The 21999-nt window shown below is 43.0% G+C and overlaps 2 protein-coding genes across 2 annotated transcripts in view; both read right to left on the bottom strand.

Moving 5' to 3' along the window:
- Positions 1–3533, bottom strand: part of cables2b (Cdk5 and Abl enzyme substrate 2b) — a 22657-nt gene extending 19124 nt beyond the window's left edge. The window contains exon 1 of the mRNA XM_034877437.1: positions 2781–3533. Within this exon, the coding sequence (XP_034733328.1) occupies positions 2781–3382 (602 nt within the window). The 5' untranslated portion in view covers positions 3383–3533. The remainder of the gene's footprint in view (positions 1–2780) is intronic.
- A 4743-nt stretch (positions 3534–8276) lies between these two features.
- Positions 8277–21999, bottom strand: part of ccm2l (CCM2 like scaffold protein) — a 14610-nt gene continuing 887 nt past the window's right edge. The window contains exons 2-11 of the mRNA XM_034877321.1: positions 19277–19444; positions 18250–18333; positions 17347–17530; positions 16386–17038; positions 12678–12807; positions 11805–11868; positions 10987–11143; positions 10589–10727; positions 9456–9603; positions 8277–8511 (exon numbers count right to left, since the gene is read on the bottom strand). Of these exons, the coding sequence (XP_034733212.1) occupies positions 8379–8511; positions 9456–9603; positions 10589–10727; positions 10987–11143; positions 11805–11868; positions 12678–12807; positions 16386–17038; positions 17347–17530; positions 18250–18333; positions 19277–19444 (1860 nt within the window). The 3' untranslated portion in view covers positions 8277–8378. The remainder of the gene's footprint in view (positions 8512–9455; positions 9604–10588; positions 10728–10986; positions 11144–11804; positions 11869–12677; positions 12808–16385; positions 17039–17346; positions 17531–18249; positions 18334–19276; positions 19445–21999) is intronic.

Genomic DNA, 21999 nt, shown 5'->3' with positions numbered 1-21999 from the left:
TGTGTGTGTGTGTGTGTGTGTGTGTGTGTGTGTGTGTGTGTGTGTGTGTGTGTGTGTGTGTGTGTGCGTGTGTGTCAGACTGGGTGTACAAGCACAGAGAAGTTGAGTCTTTCATCTCCTGGAAAAAAATGTATTAATTTAATATTTTCTGACCTTTTATAAAGCTAATAAATTTGTACAGAAAAATGCTAGATCAATAAATAATAAGAAGTATTCGTCCTTTGCAAATGAAGCCATTTCTTTAAACCTCCCATTGGAAAGTCTTCTTGTGTGAGTTTACACTAGTTAGTAACACTGACAACAACCATCTTGGCGTAATAAAACCAGTGGAAGGCTGGATCCCGGACAGTAAATAAGAGCAGGAGCTGAGCCTGGCGGTTGGTGCAGCGGTCTGACTGATGAGCTGTTATCTGACGCTAATTTCCCCGCCTGTTGTTAGCAGTAAATAGGTTAAGCAGTGTTTATCTCAGCGGGCTGACATTCTCAGGGTTTGACAACGTGGTGACTAAGCTCATCCATCCATCAGCACTCACGCAAGTGTGAACCGCCGCCAGATGAGTGCGCTTCATCCAAACACACTGTGTCACTGAAACCACATTCACACAGTTAATATTTATGAAATGGATCTCTTACTTTTTTTCCTGTGCATCCTCCTGTCCTCAGCCAGCACATACATATACCTGCCTCTGTCTGAATTTCTCCTCAGAAAAACTCCAAACTGATCCTGAGATACTGCAGTAAACTCCCAAATGACAATGATTCTGGGTTACTGTGCCACTAGTTTATGTTAGTGATGGGCGATAGAAATGTTGCAAAAAACAAAATTGGTCTACGAAAGAGATTCTAATCATACTGCATGCGATAATGAATGTTGATAACACAATTTTCCCGCAAAATATAGAGCCACGAACTGCTGGTGAAAAAGACCGGTGCAACATCCCCCCCCATCAAAGTATGTTTTTTACCCTTTCATTGATGGACAGTGTTCCATTGCGTGAGAGATTATTTTCTCCAAGTGAGAATGTTAGTGTGAAATTGAACACTACAGTAGGCTATATGCTGGGGGAGGGGGGGGGGGGTAAATGTAGGCTATATACTAATGTTGTTTTCAATAAAAAAAAACATTTGCACAAAGCCGATCCACTTTTCGGGTTTAATAAGAACAATAAAAATAATGGGACAAAAATAAATCAATTTAGAATAGATAAAAATGTGTGATTAATTGAGATTAATTGCAAGTTAACTAGGACATTAATGCAATTAAATATTGTAATCATTTGAGAGCACTAATGTGTGTATGTATGTATAAATATTATTTGTGTGGATTTGTTTGGTATGTTATTTTACCATCCTGTTATGATTTATGTTTATGTTGTGTGTGATGCCTGTAAGCTACTGGGGCCTTGAATTTAACCTTGGAGATCAATAAAGTATCTATCTATCTATCTATCTATCTATCTATCTATCTATCACGTTATTACAGTAGACATACTGTAAATTAAAAAAAGTTAAAAAACGATTTTTGGAATTCCATGAATCGATTTTGAACCGGTCAAGCTTGAAGCACTATTTGAATATGAATCAAGTTTTTTGCACACCCCTACCATGTGGCCTAGCCAGCCCTTCCACCGCAGCGCTCTGGGGGAAGGTCTGGCACAGCGAGACTACTGTGCCACAGAAAACAGCTTGACTTCATGTCGTCGGTTAGTGGTTTTAAACCGTTCAGTTCACTTCCGCTCTACAAACCACCAGCTGCTCCAGCAGGGTATTCCTTTTAAAATGTTTCCTATCAGACTGCATATACAGCCGAGCTCAAAGTTATTAACAAGGCTGACAATAAACCTAGGATTGGTATTCATACATTGTTTCTAAGATACCAGAAATATTCAAGTTGAAAAAGGCAAGTTTGGGTAGTGCTTTTGCAAAGGAGGAAGTGGAGGGTCGTGGCATTCAAACTCTACCTGCAGACACTTTTCAGTCCAACGGTCTTAGACCTAATCCTGCTATGTTGGTGTTAATTTAAAGCGAATTATTTACAAGTCTTGAATAAAGTTTCCACTCCAGTGGTACAGGAAAAGCGTTTTAGAGCTCCACACACAAATGTTGACGTGACTATTTTCTTGTAACTATGGCCTCAAGGTGGTAATCCACACCCACCACCATCACCATCACCACCACCAGCACCTCCCAAAGTCAACTGGCATGAGTCATGTAATTCATTTTCCTCAGGAGTCATCACCTGTGAGTGCAGGCCGTAGTGACTCAGGACATGACTCAGTACATTTACATAGCTTACAGCAAATGACCTGAGCTCAGTTTGACCTCTCAGGTAGATAACAGTAACTGTGGATACAGAGAAATGTTGAACCTAGGCGTAATTTACAGGGGGTATGGGGGGCTTACACCCATGACCCAACACTAACCTCCCTCCAATAATCATACTGCTCAGTTCAACCCTACAAATATATACTAATAATTCCCATAGGGCTACATAGTTAAAGACATACTGTGCACCGTGAATTGATGTAGAAAAGGCACAAAGTACTGCAGATAAATTCACCAGAATGCAGGAAATGAAGTGTTTGAAATGCTCAAAAATTTAAATTTTTCTCACAAGATCTCAACCCCCCCCCCGGGTGACGGAGCAGCCACAGTATGTCCTACCCTATGGACAAGTTCTGTGTGAGCCGATGACAACAACCTCCTCCCTCAAACTTTCAGCTAGCCGTGCGGTTTCAAGGGGACTGCTCTGCAGACACACAAACACAGCCGTGTCTCACCTTTGTCTCGGCTCCGAGGAGGACACAGAGTTGCAGCTATTAACTGACAGCAGTGTGGAAGACTTCCGCGGTCCCAGCGGGGACGGTAGCAGGCTGTTGTTGGATGGGGACGAGTGCAGGTTACTGTTCCCCGGCGAAGGGAACGAGCCTCTGCAGCACTCGAGCAGCACCTCCGCGCTCCCCACATCGTTGAACTCTGTGTCCGACGGCAGGACGAGGATTGGCGGTATGTTGAGGAGTCCTTTCCTCGGTGCAGGGGAGGGGTTCCCGGAGTTCGCGACCGCTGTCAAACTGGAGAATGTCCCGTAGCTGTCATTGTTACCCGGCTCCTGGCACAACCCGCCGGCCGCCGCCGAGCTGCCCAGGTCGGCTCCCTCCGACTCGGTCTCTTTGTGGTGGCGGCTACCTACATGTACGGCTGAACTACTCTGGACTGGTCGTCCGTCCAGGGAGATGTTACTAAGAAATAAAAGAGCGGCTTGTCTCCGGCGAGAGTTCTCCCGGTTCCTCCGACTGTGTTCCCTGTTACTAAGCGTCTTTTTGCCGCTAACGGCGGCCGTTAACACAGCGCTGTGCTGGCCGCAGGCAGCAGCCGCCGCCATGGTCTCGTTCCCACTGAGGAAATCAACCGGAGGATCAGCTCGGCTCTGAGCTCGAGACCAGCAACTGTCAAATCCTTTTACCCGGCGCGAGACCGCTTGACGCCCTCCTCAGCTCTCATTGGCCCAGACAGGAATACGTAATGACGTATAAAGCCAATCTCATCACGCTGTAGTTCACAAAAATGTAAACATGCCGACCTTAAATGGTGAAACGCACAAGGCCTATTTCATATAATGGTAGCCTATTATAATTGTATGACATTGTTTCAAATCAAGATGAATAGAGAGGGCATTTAATTGATTTACCGGTTCACCAAGTCTTTTCACAAAACCATGAAGTTGATTTTGTTTTATCACAGGATAGTACTTTTTAACATTTTTAATCCAGTTGTAAGAATTTATATATCCATAAGGATTATATAAATTAATAAATTACTGTACATTGCTTGTCTGTTTGGAAAATCTGGATAGATCTATGGCTGTTATGGCGGCTGGTTCCATATGGCTCCAAGCCTGTTATTATAATTTCATTTAAACGTGTATTCTTACTTACTTACTTACTTCCTTTCTTTGTTTTCTGCGGCGTCTGTCTCTCTGCAGTGTCAGGGCTGCTGAGGCATTAACAGAGCTGTCACTGCAGCTCTACCTGACAGCAGCTCTGATTGGCTGCTGGCACTTTGTTATGAAACCTGGGTGGATTTTGTCTGCACTGATCCCTGCAGTGACACCAACGCTGGGTCCAGCTCGGCAGGACGGCCGCACTGTGAAGTGTGACTGTTAGCCTGCTAAATATAACCCGTCGGACACACACACTGTAATCCCTGCACACTGGTCTGTTATCACCCCCCCACTGATCCCCAAACAGGCTTCTGCAGAGCAACAACTGAAAAACACCTGACCTTCCAACTGAAACAACAGCAGGAAACTAAAAAAAATGACATCATTCAAATCAGTTTGATCTCACTGGAAATGTATCATCCTTTGCATGATGCTATGTTTTATCATAGCCTACAGGAGGCGTGGGAGACTTCCTCACAAACCAGAACATTTGCCTGGGTTTAATTGCAAATTAAGTTCCTATTCAACCGCTGTGTGTGTTTGATCAAGATAAAGAAATCACATTGTGGTGCTTTCAAAATAAAATAGAATAAGAAGGATTTTCAGTGAAATACATATACACAATTACTTTTACTGTTGCTCAGCAGAAATAAAAAATAAATTTAAAGAAATATTACTTACATAAATATTGAGCAATTTTCAACATACGTAAAATATATATTATTAATATAGCTGTATGTGTGTGTCTGTGTGTGTGTGTATGTGTGTGAAGGGATGATGATGATGATGATGATGGTGATGGTGATATGATGGTAAATGCCCCCACATGGGTGGATGATTGCAGAGCTTACAGAGCTGTAATCCTATGATGAGGATAGAGTTTATACAAAGTGTCTGCTCTACTCCCCCCCCACAAACACACACACACACACACACACACACACACACACACACACGCACAATCATCTCTTTTCAAATGCTACCTGAGGATCAGAGCAGAAGGCTAAACTAACAGCAACATTTTTTCTCATTCTTTGAAAGGCTTCGCCGATATTAACACATGAATTATTATTGTGTTTATTATTATTGCATTTCAGGCTCCTGTTAGACTCTCTTTGAGAAGTCTGTCTTCCTGTTCAGGGCTTGCTTTGCAGTTGTTACCTATGCTGTTTGTTTTTCTGCAGGGTTTTCCGCCGTTCAGTCAGACTTTCACCCTCTGAAGGGATGTGTGCACATCTGCATTTGTAGAACAGCCAATAGGAACGCTCTCCTCCTTTCTCTCTCTCTGAGATGACCTGTGATTGGCCAAAGTCTCCCGTCCCAGGCTAGATTTTCTAAAGCCTGAAAACAGGGCCAAGAGGAGGAGCAGAAGTCTAGTTTTCTCTCAGAGCACTTAATGTTACATTAACTGAAAGGTTATCATGGGTTATTTCCCCAATGGCGCCAAAAATAAAATGCCTATCACAACTTTCAAGTTAGAAACATGAGCTCAGAGTTTATCTCCTACTTCCTGTCCTGATAAAAGAACTGAACATGATCTCATGACCTTTTCTGGTATCATGTTGTTGTATGACTCATACAAACTCTTAAATTGCCTGTATTATGAAAACATCAATTTTTCTGGGATTTGGGGTGTTATAATAACAAACTTGGATAAAAAACATCCATCTTTTTCTGAATGAGGTCCGGTTTTGGAATGTCCTCGGTCTTCAGTCTCCGGGTGAGCTGTTCAACATCTGCACGGCTTTCTACGTCACTAGAGACGATGTATAAATGGAAATGGAAAACACTGCTCACAGCCACTAGTTGACCAGAATCTCCAAAAGAACTGGGCACTTTAATCTAAATCATGAACAAGTTGCTTCAATATTGCTGTTTGTCTGCAGTTAGCCCAACACATGGTCATGGGATGTCTCTCTTTCTCTCTCTCTTTCCCTTTAACACCCAGTGCTCTACATGCACATGTCCTGCTGAAATAACTGTGTTCATTAATTGTTATTTCATTTCCTTGCAGTGTCCATGTTTCATCACCAGCCTTTAGGAAACCTGTGGTCCATTTACAGTAAGGTGCATATCACTGCTGCTGCTAAATGCTGATTAATGACTGGCAAACTGCAGCGTTGCAGACACCGTTGGTCTGTTACATAATGAGAGAGAGGAGACAGCCCATGGGTGTACTGACTCTCCCTCTCTCTGACGTTCAGCCATGCTGGCAGAGGACCGGGCCGGGGGGGGTTTACAGAGCAGCAGTGCACCATGGGAAGGTCACAATGCTGCCGCCATGATGATGGGTCAAAGCAGCATTTTGGGGGGGGGTATAACGTCTGCATATCACATGTCATCATACTATTAATTGTATTGGTTTCTATCTATCTATCTATCTATCTATCTATCTATCTATCTATCTATCTATCTATCTATCTATCTATCTATCAATAATTAATTCATCTAATAGTCATTTGACGATTGTGCCAAAGCGATTGAGAAAACCAGTAAAGCCAGAGGTTGACAGTGTACTGTATGTGACCTTTAGCTGAGCAGAGATGAAATCAGCTCTTTGATGCCCAGCTGCCTCTATGTGGAGACTGTTAGTACTACAATCCTACAGAAAATACTACTGTATACGACAGTACTCTAGAACAGCTTTGTCAAGTATTTAGATTCCTTAATTTCAAGCATACTGTGTTGTGATATAAACTCAATTCAAAATGGATTCAAGCCCCTCTCAATGATATGTTGCTTTTTAATATCTTTTATCATGATGAGGTATTTGGATTAGGACTTGATTTATGATCATCTTCAAATTATAAAGTCTAATCATGACCTAACAAAAAACTGCCCCCCCCCTTCTTAAAGATGACGGACTTTCCTTTTTTTGTGTTTGGTACAATCAGGTTGAGATTTCATTGATTCTGTCCTAAATAATATCGACAGTAAGAACATTCTGCACAATCATCATTTTATTTGTATGTCTGAAATACATAGAAAACACATGAGAAAGCAGCATTTTTAATTTAGCAGCAGTTATGTGTTTAAACCCGGAAAAAGAAACGGCATTCATATTTAATGAGTCAAATTAAACTGAGAGAGCTTTGGGTTTGTATTCTGTTTTCCTGTCGGAGAGCAGGTCTGTCAGACAATTTCTATTTTTAATCTATTGACCAGAGTGAACGGCTCTAGCTCAGGTGCATGTTTGCACATGGAAATTTCGAACACTGTCTATATTCAATGAGGTATCTCTCTTCCTCTCTCGCCCTCTCTCCATATCTCTCTTTCTCTCTCTGTATCTCTCTCGCTCAATTTCAACTAAATTTGCTTTATTGGCACACACAAAGGAAACGTGTTGTTGCCAAAGCAGTTTACAGAAAATGCATGTAGTACATATCAAATGTTAAATTCTGTGCACACAGTGTTTGTCACATAGATTCTCTAACAATTACATAACACAACATAATACTTAACAGTACTGAACAGTCCCTCGGGTTGTGGCAGACACGTTGGACACACAGTGGAGCTGCCGTCCCGTCTCCTGGAGAACTGCCAGCTTCTTTTCTGATGTTAACATTGGAAACGTTTTTCCAAAGTTTAACAATTGTGTTGTCTTCCTGTCGCCCATGCATCTTTTTGTTTTTTGGGGTCAAAATTTAAAATTCAATGTTTTTTATGAATTTTTTCCACGTTTTTTGTTCCTTTTTCCGATGCTTTTGTTGATTTCTGCTGCGCTTCTTTTGCCTTTTTTTATCAATATTCTTTTATCTGTATATATAAAAAAATTCAATGTTTAATAAAACACCCAAACCCAATAAAAGCAGTGAACTGAGCATTCATTTTACTTGTAAAGATCGTTGTATGGAACCACCCACGTTATAAACACATTTGTGAAGGGTGTTTGTGTCAAACAATTAATTTGACAATTTGGTTGAAAGAAACCCGCATTTCTGATATAAAAACCTCTTGAAAAACAACTGAGGAAAACAGGACAAGAATTCTTCAGAGTGGGGGAGACCTCCTTCTGTCTCTACGGCCAGTCGTGGTCACTGAGACTGTGTTTATTTAGTCTCTCTCTCTCTCCTTCCCTTCATCCTCTTATCTCTCCATCAAGGCAAGGCAGCTTTATTTGTATAGCACAGTTCTGCAAGAAGGCAATTCCAAGTGCTTTACATAACACATTAGAGTTCAGTTAAACAATTAAAGTCATGAAAAGTAACATTAACTAAGACAGATGTGAAATACAAAAATTAAAGTTACAGTGTGAAGACAACAGAAAGAAAGGTCTTCAGCCTTAAAAAGAACTGAGAGTGTCAGCAGACCTGCAGCATAAAACCTGAACGCTGCATCCCCTGGTTTAGTTCTGACTCTGGGGACAGGGAGCAGAGCTGATCCCAGTCTGGCGACCTGAGAGGTCTGGGGGGGTCATAATGCAGCTCCGGCTCAGAAATCACAGGTAGTAGTCTTCCTCCTCAATGTCTCCGTGTGTGTCCTGGAAGCCCAGCGCCTGGATGTCGTGTGTGATGTCAGTCATGCGTCGGTTGAATTCTTGCGATCCTGAGGCCAGAGAGCCGTTATCATACCTGCTGGGGGGGGGGAACAAAACAGATGATCTAAACTGTTACCTCATCTTTCTGACTGCCTGCTTATTAAAATGTCTTGAGTCAAAAATGTAGGGGAGAAAACAATAAAGATCAGACTATGGATCATCTTTTTCTTTCAATTGCCTCTTAACCCTCATGTTGTCCTCGTGTTGTCCTCATGTTGTCCTCATGTTGTCCTCATGTTGTCCTCATGTTGTCCTCATGTTGTCCTATATCAATGTTCTTTTTAATTCCCCAAAATAACATGATTGATTCCACACAACGCTCTTTGGCGAGTGCAAATCTCTACTTTCATTAATTGTGGGGCATCTTATTTATTTTTATAGCATTTGAAAAGAAATTGAAGTGGTTTTAAAATAGTATTGAGTAAAAGTTGACATATTCCAGTCTGTGATTATCATCAACATCCATTCCTTTAAGTTTAGTTGAAATAATTCCTAATTTCTGCTTTTCTAACTCAAACATTAAGTATAATTCCCTAACAATTAAGTCTATTGACCATACATCCAAAATTAACTGTAAAACTAAAGTTAATAAGTTAGTGTTAGGAAGTGTTAAACGTCAAAAAAAGTTACAAACATTTATAGAGGGTTGAAAAATGGGACAAAATCGTAACATTGATTAAAAAGAGTCAACAAGTGTTGATTTTCTATTGTGGCCAGGCACAGATCTGGGCGAGGTTACAAAACTATTTCAGGGGTCTGAACACTTCCTGTACCCACCGTGTGTATTTGGGCTCCAGAGAATGAGTTACTGTACCCAAAATGTGGCTTATGAACTAATCTGTCTATACGATGGAATGGGAAACAGCAGTGTCGTTTTAAAAACCACCTAACCTCACGGACCAATCAGAACTGGGTTTCAATCCGAGCTTTAACACAATCACCAATCCCAAGCCCCTCCTCCTGACCCAGGGTACCTACCCTCTCACGGCCGTAGCCGACGTGTTGCTCATGCTGCGTTTGATGCGTCCAAAGCTGTCCGTTAGAATGCCCCCCTCCCGGATCCCGATGCTGTCCAGGAAACTCTCAAACACCCCGAGGTCTTTGTCTGGGATGAACGGACGCATGCCTGGGAAACGAAGACAGACAGAGTTAAATCAGAGTTAAATCATGACTTTAGTTGCTTGTTGTTTTTTAGGTTTTGCCCTTTTTATAACTATAAGTAAGAAAAATGTTAACGTTAATGAAGTAGGGCTGTCCCCTCTCAGTCAATTAGTAATCTGTAGTCCTTTTTTATGCTGACTTATTTCCAAGAAACATGTGAGGGTATCTATGATATAATACAAATCTGCCTGCCTCTATGGGAATTTAATAGGGGTGTGTGTACTCATGCCCCTGTATTTTAACATGGGGGTGTGTATACTTTTTCCCCCCAAAAATCGAATTAAGGTATTAAGATCAATTTCCAAAAGATGTGTTTTCATTCCTCTAAGACACACATGGCAGAAAGAAAGGTTTTCACTGACTGCGTGCTGTGATTTACAGTACAGTACAATATCAGTATCACATAAGGGAAGACACTGGACATAAGACATCCACGGGAACCTGCACAAACTCTGTTTGTTCTTTGCTGCATGTCTGGTGGATTCGTCCTTTCCCGTTCATAATCATGATTACACAGCAGCACACTGAGCATTACAGGGCGTGTGGAGACAACCACCCCTCTGTCTCTCTCTCACTCACGAACAGGAAGTCGTGGTTTCCTCACTGGAAGTGGGTTGGAGCTGTAGTTATTGCGGTAAACACACACATACGAAAGACACACATACAGTAAACTCAGCTGCACGCGCACACACACACACACACACACACACACACATACACACACACACAGACACACAGACACACACACACATGCACGGAAACACACACGCACACACATCTCTATATACAGTTCACACACACTTTACCAAAATACCAGCATACACAGTAGGTCGTGGTTTCCTGCAGTTTCAGTTACATTAATGAGCTGTGCGTGCTTGTGTATGTGTGTGTGTGTATATGTGTGTGTGTGTGTGTGGGTGTGGGTGTGTGTGTGGGTGTGGGTGTCTCACCCATCAGCAGGAACTTGCGGTTGTCACCATACAGTTGCAGCAGCTCGGAGCAGAAGTGGTCAATGTTTGATCCTAGTCTGTATTCTCTCAGCAGCACGGCAAAGTGCTGCAACTCCACCGGAATCAGCTTGTTACGCAGCTACACACACACACACACACACACACACACGCACGCACAGAGATTACAAAAAAAAATTGGAAAGGAATTGAAATATCTGGGGGTAACATTGGACTCAAGAGAGCCATTAAAATGTTGGAAGTATTACTCTAAGTATTACTCTGGCATACTGAAAATAACACAAAACTATTGAGTTTAATAATTAAAAAAATGTGTAAGTACGCCTGTTTTGTCTATAAGGCTATGCATCATTGTTGCACACACAAACACACACACACACCGTGATCATGTACTCCTGCATCAACAGCAAGGTGGGGTTACTGTCTCCTCCGTCACTGGCTGAAGCCAGACTGCGATGGGAGTCCTGCGGCGAGAGAGATGAACTCTCACTGTACGTCTCACTGTAGTAGAGCTCAAAGGCATCCTGGGAGCCATCACTGAGAGGGAGAGACAGACTCTATTATCTTATCATGGACAGAATATCACTCTGACCTGACATTGACAGAGTAAGATATAAATGGCGATCAAGGATCGGTTGGAATTAAGAGTGGGGCAGCCATCATAGGTTGATGCACACTTTGAATAAAACAACAACAGAGATTTTTATTTCACTGTGTAAAGTCTGTATCATGAAGCCGACAACAAAGCCCAATTTGACTTTTAATGAAATCAAACAAAGAGAAATGTTCTCCCTCTCACTTAAAAAATTGCTAGATAAGTCTATTTCCTAGTCCAGATGCTGCAATAAATATGCAGAGGAGGAGAAATCACTTTGCACAAAATCCTCTGAGAAATGTTCAATGGGTATTTATTTATGCTTCATAATTATTCACTGCAAAACAATCATAAAATAATCTTTATTTTAACCCTCCCTACTGCAAAATGACCAATTCAAGTAGCTACACAAGGTTAGTTCTGCTGGTGTGCAGATGGCCAGGAGTATGTGATGCTAGCTGAATATGACATTAAAACCCCGGCCCATCTCGGTGATCTCTGAATTGTCTTGACCAGGGACATTATACCCACGTACACTGGCTTGGTTTTGGTTGGATTTATGTGGAGACGTCACAGCATCAGTCAGGGTCAGATGTTACTCACTATGAGCTGCAGCAGCTAAACTCTGGATCATAGCCATAGGACATGTCAGTCAGTGAGCTGTCACCTGCACAGAGACAGACAGAGATGTAAATGTAAATACATATATAAAGAGCTTATAGATAGTATACAGGCAGAGACAGACAGAGACAGACGGACAGAGATGTAAATGTAAATGTACATGTAAAGCGCTTTTACATAGCACAGGCAGAGATAGGCAGAGATAGACAGACATAAAGAAACAGAGACAGTAGGAGACAAACAGAGATAGACAGACAGAGACAGGCAGAGACAGCCATACAGACAGAGACAGACAGAGACAGCGTGATGAGCTATGGTGCGTAGTTTTTGTCTCCCCATGAGGAATTCTGAGTAATGACGACAAAACTGTCGGCGCGTCCACATGATACAAGCCTTCCGGGATCTCGCACCACCCCCACCCCTCCTCCACGCAGTTGCTAGTAGCCAAGGAGGACACGGAGGAATGACAAAACATGATGGATTCTTCAGAACATCACTCGAGTTTCTGTGCGCAAAAATCGCCCAACCACAATCCCCTGAACATAGCCGTACTGAGGACTCCAGAGAGAGTTGTGTGGAGCTGAAAGTCCTAATTAGTTTTGTATCAACTCATTTGGCAACGGCTTGAATGTAACAGACAATCATAAATCTAAAAATAGGACTAACTTTAATGTGATGAAAGTGACAAAACATTCTGGGAAAAATAGAAAAAAGTGATGTGTGCAGTATAGTTGTAACTGGATTCCGCATTAAATCAACGTCTAGAAAAAGAGATTGGATTTCAATGACTCATATGGTTCACGAAAATGAAAAAATATTTGAATTTGACATACAAAAAGCCCGCGTGTCACTCACTCCTCTGCAGCCAATAGCGGTCCGGCATGGAGTGATGAAACCCGGCTCTGTCGACACACTCAATGGTCTGATGGCCGTAAATGATCTGGAACATCTGACAGATCAGAGAACAGTACTCCTCTGCAGCATCCTGCACACACACACACACACACACACACGCACACGCACACACGCACACACGCACATACAAAGAGACTATCATCACACTGAACTAGTTACGACGTCAATTAAATCTGTGACCTCCTCTGGAATTTTTCTTAATCTTTTCACTGCAGTAGTTGCATGCATTACCGCCTTGTTCAAGGGCACATATATTGTAATAAGTGAAAGGATTTGAACCGGCAACCACCTAAAGCAATGCCAGCAGTCTGTTGTTGTGAGGGAACAGGACTGGAGTCTGTGAGCTTCACCTCCGCCAGTAATCAGTTATACAATGACCTAATAATGCAGCCAATCCACATAAACTATCGCTCCGGGGACAGATAGAAGATAACAATGACTGAGGATCACACACACACACACACACACACACAACACACACACACACAACACACACTCTGTTGTAAACGTGATGTAACATTCCAGGTTTGCAATGACGCAGAGTATGTGTGTGTGTGTGTGTGCGCATGTGTGTGGATGAATTGAACAGTACTGCCCTACTTTCCACAGTCCCAAACATGAGCCAAATGATCAGTGAACCCCACTGAATGCACTCTCTTCACTGGTAGATTTCCTCTCACTGTTGTTTCCTTTCATACCGGAGTGAACGTCTACAGGGATATTTACAAGTTGTCGATTCTGAGCACACACGCACACATGCACACACGCACACACACACACACACACACACACACACACACACACACACACACACATGCATTGTTGTAAACCTGGAATATTACATCACATTGGGACTTTAGATGGTCCAACATTACAATCCATTGTCCACTTTGAATTAAATGTAATCTTTAACATCTACAGTAAAACTTCAAGAATATGGATATCAATCTAATTTCTGCATGTTACAGATGGAGCTGGAATCTGGACATGGTCAGTCTCTTGATGGCTGAAAGCGGGTAAACAGTTAGCCTGGCTCTGTCCCAAGTTGAGAAATACTCTCCAAAGCACTTCCTAAAGCTCACTCATTAACACGTCCATTTCTTGTTTCCTTCCCCTGTGCACAACCAGATATGTAATGTCTGTGTAGACATTGGATGTAATCAGGCTAGCTATTTCCCCCCGCTGTCAGTGCATCTCGGGTGCAGCTCTGCACTGAACACTCAAATATGAGAGCGGTAAAATGTTCTTATGGAACTCCCAGAGAAAGAGTTTGTGTGAACTGCTGTTAAAAGCATGTGAGTTTCAGTTTGGAATGGACTGAACAATGACATCAAACAAGCCGTAATATCATTCAGTTCAAAAATAGCTTAAAGAAATCAATACTGGACCAATACAGAAAAGAATAGTCCAAAACATAGGAACTGAATTGTAAGGTAAAAGTTTTGTTTATATAGTATTGTACTGTTGTAAGTTATTGTAAGACCTGAAAGACTGTGTGCTGGATTTGCATATCTATTTGTTTTGGGATAATATAAGGAGCCCCCCTGGGGTCAGCTGAGATAAGGAAATCATTTTTAACAGTAAGTGCTGTAGTACAACTAGGAGGAGACAAGTTATAATGAAGGTAAGACTTAGACTGACTTTATTGTCATTCAACCTACACATTCACATTGCAAGGCTCTGTGCAATATGAATTAAAAATTATTATAAGACGATTATGACTAGTGCAAATATCATAGCAGCAGGATGTAGTGCAGTGGAAACAATCTACATCCTGCAACAATAAATAATATAAATTGAAAGTACTTCATGCAAATGTCCATATATGTGTGGGAGGGGGGGTTATTGGGAGTTGGAAGACACTACCTAATTTAATTATTGTATTAATAATCTCATTTCACCAGGGCGGAGGACGGCTCGTTGTTAACCTTCCTACGTCAGGAAAGATGCGTCATTTGTAATTTCATATCATTTCACTGCAGAGTAATTGATCCCAGACGTTTGAATCTGTAATTATCTTTCCTAATTTGCTCACATTTATAAACACGATTTAGTTTTATTTTCTCAGCTGACCCCAGGGGGGGGGTGGGGCATAATAATATGATATTGTGAAATAAGGCCAGGACCTTATAAGCTATTTGCTTCTGCCTGCTCATTCTCAAACTAATCCTTTAAAAAAACGTGCAACATACCCACAGCCTTTGACTATTCTCCTGAGTGCTACGTTTGTATTTCTGTTACGGTTTTTTGACATGAAGCTGCCATTGCTAGCGGCAGTGAAGGTAATCTGTAGCCGGGTCAGGGTAGCGAATCTCCATTGGCTTGCGAGATGGAAAAACTCTTGTCAGGCCAATCCCATCGTGTGTATAGTCGGTGGGCGGGCTTAACATAATGACAGCAAAGTTGAGATGGTTCTGCGTGAATTCCCTGCTACTTGAGACAAAGAAGATGGCTGCTGCTGGCAAACGACTGTCTTTCCAATCAGCTTTGGATGCGACTCTTGAAGACTTAAGTTAAGCTCTGAAGTCATTCTTAGAAAATGAAGATGTGTTTAGAGGTTAAAGTTAAATCTTTCACACATCCCGCGATGCCCTGTTACATCCTGCAGCATCCTGCTGGGTCTTAACGCCCTGCAGTGCCCTGCTATGCCATGAACTACTCCAAACTACTATATTTAGTCTCTGTTCCGTTGTCTTTTATTGTGACTGTTATTGCCTCTCTTCATCTAACCCCCAACCGGCCCCATCAGACACTGCCTACCAACAGCCTGGGTCTGTCCCAGGTTTCTTCCCAGAAGGAGTTTCGCTTGCCCTGGAGAGAACTACTAGAACTGTTGGGTCCTTGTAAATTATAGAGTGTGGTCTAGATCTAAATCTATCAACCAGCGTTGCTCTGGTTGGTTTTTCCTTTATCCGGCTGCGTGCGGAGGGAATTTGAAAGACAACCGTTTATCCCGCCCCTCGGGTTGAGCCCTGCCAATGGGGAATCCCAGACTCCACATCGTAATGTGGGGTCAGGCTTGTCAGGCTAGGGCATCCATCACACAAATAACCGGTGCATCTCCTGTCATAACCATGTTTTCAGTGGGACCGAAATCTGGTTTGGTCGTTCCTTGTGTAGTTCACTATTTAATGGCATTTTTCCACTGCCTGGTAGCTACCCGACTCGCCTGCATTCTACTCGCCTTTTTTTGGTTTTCCATTATGAAAAAAAGTCCCAGGTACCTGCAAACAGGTACTTTTGTAGGGCTACCTCAGTTGAGGTTCCGAGCGAGCTGAGGCGATACCAAAAGGTGACGTGAAAACCTCCAAACTGCTGATTGGTTGGAGAGAATCGTCATTAATCACTGATATTTTTTTTGCTGCCTCCAGGTTCATTAGAAACTAATTTGCATTCTGGCTTCGACAACACGCCGAGAATCAAAGACACACCTTTGCTGTTCTGTGTGTGTGTCACGTTAGGTCATGGCGGTTTGCTGCTATGACGACCGGACACGGCTCGCCTCACTGCAATGGAGAACGGACGCACAGTGCGTCAAGTCGAGTAGAGACGAGGCGAGTCGAGCTGTTACCAGCAGTGGAAAAACGCTCTAATACACACTACATAGGGAATAGTGAGGGAGTGAATGAGGGAGCCTAGGTGCCCCACCCTGTTCTCCACAGCCAGGATGACCAGGTTGCAGTAGGCGTCGGGGCAGGGCGTGGGCTCCAGCGGGTTGTGGTTCCTCCTCTCCCAGCTGCCGTAGCTCTTCCCCCGTTCCCAGCTTCCTGTGCAGGCTTGTCGCCGCTCCCAGCTCCCCCCACTGCCGCCACCACCTCCTCCCCTCCTCTCCCAGCTCCCTCCTCCCCCACCTCCCACATGCCTCCTCTCCCAGCTCCCTCCACCGCCACCGCCACCCCCTCCCAAACCCACCCCCACCCCCCAGCTCCCGCTCATGGGTCTTGCTCTGCGGTTCTCCCAGCTTCCTCCGGTTTTACGCGTTTGCTGCCTCCTCTCCCAGCTCCCTCCCACCCTCTTCCTCTCTAAACTCCCTCCTCCTCCTCCTCTCTCCCCCCCGCCTCTCTCTCCTCCTCCTCCTCCTGCTCCTTCCCTCCTCTCCACATTCTGGTTTTTGTCGTGGCTGCTGCGGGACAGGGAGGGCCTCCAGTCGACTCCGCAGATGGTGTGCCGCCGCTCCATGGTGCCCCCTGCGGGCCGGGGGTCGGCGTTGCAGCTCATGGTTTGACGGCGGCCGTCTACGCCCGTTGGCTTTTTCCTGTCCAGGCTGTCGTCCCCGGCAACCACTGTATCCACGTTCAGACCTGTAGGGCAAGGGTTGAAATATGTGTACATGTATCTTTCTCATAGTAGAAGAGCCGGTCTATTTAATGTCACACTGTTTCAGGATTAGAGCTCTGCTAACTTCTGGACTTTTCAAATTAAAATAGATTAAAAAAAAGTGTCATTTTGCCGGGGTTGTGAGAGCCCAAAAAGTATCCACTGATTTGCAGACGTCTCTTTCACAATATAAGTTGGTGGGAAAAGGTCTTTTTGGGTCAGAGGGCAGCATGTGAAGGACAGGCATGGTGGTACTCCACTGTTTGGATGCTTCCTGGGGGCCAGGCCTCACCTGTCTTTAGGACCAGCAGGTGCAGTGCGTCGTCTCTCAGGTAGGAGGCAGCCGCGATCTCGTGTGTGGGGATCCTCACCAGCAGCTTCTCGTTGTCTCTCCACGTCAGCAGCAGACAGCGAGCGGACAGACTCAGAATGCAGTCCTGATCCACGCTGGTCTTCAACGGCAGCACCTTCAACTGCTACTGACCCACACACAGGGACACGGGTTCAAGATTAGGGGTTATTTATTAGCAGTTTTGGAATGTAATTAACAGAGGTGGAAAGTAACAATATACATATTCAGTAGTTTTGTTGTGTATTTTTTAGTTTTTTTTTATTTTAAAATGTACTTGACTACGTTTTGAGGGAAGTATTGTATTTTGCTACATTGCACATCCCATCCGTCACTGAGTAAAAAAACAACACAACTTAAATTTTACTAAGGAAGGGCGGAATATCGATAAAGAATTTCCAAAGAAGGCTGGCTCGACGCTGTAAACCTGTGATGTAAGTTTACAGCCTAAATCTCACAGTATCTTACTGTTTTAATGTTATACAGGATCATACTGTAAATGGAAATGCATCCTGGTGGAAATAATAATATTACTATCTATCTGCGAATGTTACAGGTTACAGGTATTTGCTGGTAATACCAATGTATTTTGGGAAAACAAAGGCGGGAATTACACTGCAGCGGGTATATTACTGTAAATTAAAAAAAGAATACAGTAAGAAACAGTGTGTGTATTTACAGTAAAAGAAACAGCATGTGTAGTGCATGTTCACCAGTCTACTGGGGAAGCTGCTGCCTGTGTACTGTACATTAACAATGTAGATGTTGGCCATCACTGACCTCAGAAGTGCTTCGTCATAGATACATTATCAGTAAATGCTTCTAGATAAGGTATTGATCACTAACCCTGGCTGTGTCCAGCAGCTGCAGCAGCTCGTCTCGGCTGGAGGGGTTCAGGGAAACCGACACCCAGGTCAGGTGGCCGAGGAACTGAGGGGAGAGGTGAAAGGTCCAGCAACTATTGTCCTCAGGTCCCTGGTGACTTTAGGACAAAGATCTTCAACAGGTCCGGGACACCTCGTACCTTTTCCTCGTATTAATGCGTATAATATGGCTTTGCATGTTATACTGTCATGTCATTTGCTGGACTATTTAAATAAAATATGAAATGTGGTACTTGTGAATTCAAAAAAATCAACAAAGAAATTGTAAGAAAAATAGGAACAAGTGTTAGGCCCTGACAGTACCTAGGTAAGGACTACTAGCCAGTCAGGAGCAGAGTATGAGGGCCTGACAGTACCTAGGTAAGGACTACTAGCCAGTCAGAAGCAGAGTATGAGGGCCCTGACAGTACCTAGGTAAGGACTACTAGCCAGTCAGAAGCAGAGTATGAGGGCCCTGACAGTACCTAGGTAAGGACTACTAGCCAGTCAGGAGCAGAGTATGAGGGTGTGCCATGCTAGCAGCTAGGTTAGCATTATAACGTGTGTTACAAAGCGATGCACATTCCTCACAGAAGGAAAGGCAGGACTACAGTAGAGCTGTTTGGAGCAGTTGGTGAACAGTGTTTTCTGTTGGAGATGGTAAGTCCCTTTGGGGGGGGGGGGTTTGGTTTTTTTCACATTGTAAACCAATAACATGCACCAAAATATATCTAACACAATAAAGGAAAGGGAAAAGCCAAAAAAGCACAATATGAGCATTTTAATACAGAATTTGTAAAATCATGCCAATAAGTATTGTTTTATTCTACGTCCTAAAAGGATTACGTTAATGTAGGCCCAGTTTAATACGCAACTTCATTTCATAGATATGTAGTACGGGGTCCCTAGGGTCCCTGCTCCGTCTCTCTTTCAGATAAGGGGTCCTTGGCTTAAATAAACTTGGAAGACCCCTGGTTCAGTATATTTGGTTGCATTGTTGTGTATTTTACCTTGACCTCCTTCTCTACGTAGTCGAAGATGAGTCTCTCCGGGTGGATGAGATAGTCGGGGGGGTAGAGAGGAACGGTGTGTAGCGGGCGCCGGTAAACGCTGCCCCGATCCACCGGCCTACGACTGGACTTTGACCAAACCAGCCGCTTGATAGGAGAGACAAAACTCTGAGGAGAAGGAGGCACAGTGATGACCATGGGGACGGAAGATATGAGAAATTAATAACAAGACATCTTTGTGTAATAATAAGTCAGTTTTCAGGTGACCCATCTATCGATTCTTTTCTTTGGTTCATAAGAAGATATCTGAAGGTTTTCCTTTAGTGAGAATATTTATGGCCCTGAGAGGATGAAGCCTCTCGCCCCACCATCCCACCATGCACCAACCATATATCTCAATATTGGCAGTCAATCTTTTGAGCACAGGCCTACTGCCCAAGGATGAAACCCGGGGGGGAGGGGGGAGGGTCCATTAGGGCGACATGGGCAATTGACTGTCAAACAGGAAAAGGAGGGACAGTCGTTAACAGTGTTCTAATGTAGAAAGAGAGAAGAGCAGTTTCAGTAGTAATGCAGCCTCTCTCTCTCTCTCTCTCTCTCCCTGTTCTATCAGGCAGGCGTTTGAAGGCACCACTGGCCCGTAAAACATCTCCAAGAAATCCTTCATCCCGTCTGCCATGGCCAACAGCACAACGTGAACCCCCCGGTGAGGCTAATACCCCCCGGTCAGACATGCACCCCCCGGTCAGGTGATACCTCAACACCCCCCGTCTTGTTATCTTATGTCTGTGTGGATGTCTCTTTGTGACAGGTGCCTTGTTACAGATCCATTTCTGTAACCCTTGTGAAAGTATTATCTTATCTTAATCAGTAAGTGGAATATTTCCTTGTGGAGGATGCTAATTTCTTACATAGCGTTCCACCTGTACCTTACGTAGCTAAAGGGGAAATCTTTCTGTTGTGTGTTGCTGTCCAGTGGACACAAGAGTTATCACTGTATGAGTTCATCATCTAGCAACAAATTAATATTGTCTTGCTTAATGCACCCATTGAATGGGTCACCTTAATCATTATCAGGAAAACTGATTGATGATGAAACCAATCCAATCCACTTTATTTATATAGCACGATTTTAACAAATTAGGTTTCCAAAGTGCTTCACAAAAAGATAATAAAGAATAAATAGAAAACAAAATAAAAGCACACTAAAAAAGACGAGGTACCCAATATGAAGATAAAAGCAATAAAGTAAAAATGTATAAGTAATTAAATAGAAAAAATAAGATAACTGATATGCACTGCCAGCATACGGTAAAAAAAATTATTATAAAGACCGAAGGATGTGTCTTCTAGCCTCACACTGACACGCTGACCATGGAGAAGTATCTCACATAACCCCACTTCAAAATATCCAAACGATGCCTTCAAGCTCCATTAATGGAACGTCTCTAAGAATTATTCAATTATTAGTGTGTTGTTGATGTTGTCCAACGCTTCAGTATTGTGGCTGTGATTATCACATCATGCTCCAGTCAGTGGTGGCGTGTTTGGGCTTTGAATTTGAACCAGAAGGTAATAGAAGGCGGTTCGTTAATGCGTGCATGCCTCAGTGTGTGTGCATGTGTGTGTGTGTGTCTGTGTGTGTTAATGCAGTACATCCCCTGGGCTGTTCAAACAGTGATTGACAGGTGAGCAGTGATCTCTGACAGCTCCCTGCTGACACTCACTGTCAACACACACACGTACACACACACACACACACACACACACACACACACACACACACACACAAACACATCAAATAAAGAGCAAGGGATGAAATAAGCGTGATTAAGAGTCTTTCTTTCTGAAGTAAAACAAGGACAGATTTCTACGTGTGAGATGAAGATCTCTGTAGTGAGCTGGAATGAATCATAAGACAGAGGAGGGTTATGAGTTATGGTTATGGTAATGAGTTTTGTTCTGCCTCTTGTTTCCACTGGTTGTCATGAAAGTAACAAGCTGTCCAAGTCAGACCGAGGTGAAGGGGTTCTTCCTTGTGCGCCTTTTCTTCTTCATATACATTGTCATTTTCTTACCTATTTAAGAAATGTTTCGTTCTGAGTTTTAGAATATATTTAGGGACAATTAATTTACGGACTATTCCAGATTGATATCATCGTCTCCTGTCGTACAGCTGTCTGGAAACCATTCTTCTCTTTTACAGAGCGGTATCTCTGCAAGAAAAACCTGCTCTGGTTTACACCATTTCTTAAAACCAATCACAATATCTAAGTTCACTAAATAAGATCGTGTCGATCTTTCTTTTCCTGAAGCTTTTTTTCAACGTTTGTCACTTATTTGAAGTTTTCAACACTACGTAACACTGACTTATTAACTTTAGTTTTACAGTTATTTTTGGAATTTATGGTCAATAAATTGGGAAATTGTACCTGATGTTTGAGTAGAAATTATGAATTATTGAGACTAAAATTAAAGGAATGGATGTTGATGATAATCACTGACTGGAACTTGTCAACTTTTACACAATACTATGTCAAAAAGACTTTTTTTCAAATGCTATAAAACTGAATAAGACGCCCCAAAATTAGCCATCAAAATCAGCCCAGAGAGCATTGGGTGAAATCAATCATGTTATTTTGGGTAATTAAAAAGAACATTGATATAGGACAACATGAGGACAACATGAAGACAACATGAGGACAACATGAGGACAACATGAG

Source organism: Etheostoma cragini, chromosome 7, assembly GCF_013103735.1.
Source record: "Etheostoma cragini isolate CJK2018 chromosome 7, CSU_Ecrag_1.0, whole genome shotgun sequence".
NCBI classification, from domain to species: domain Eukaryota; kingdom Metazoa; phylum Chordata; class Actinopteri; order Perciformes; family Percidae; genus Etheostoma; species Etheostoma cragini.
The sequence above is the reverse complement of the archived record's forward strand: the minus strand, read 5'-3'. Positions and strand labels throughout refer to the sequence as shown.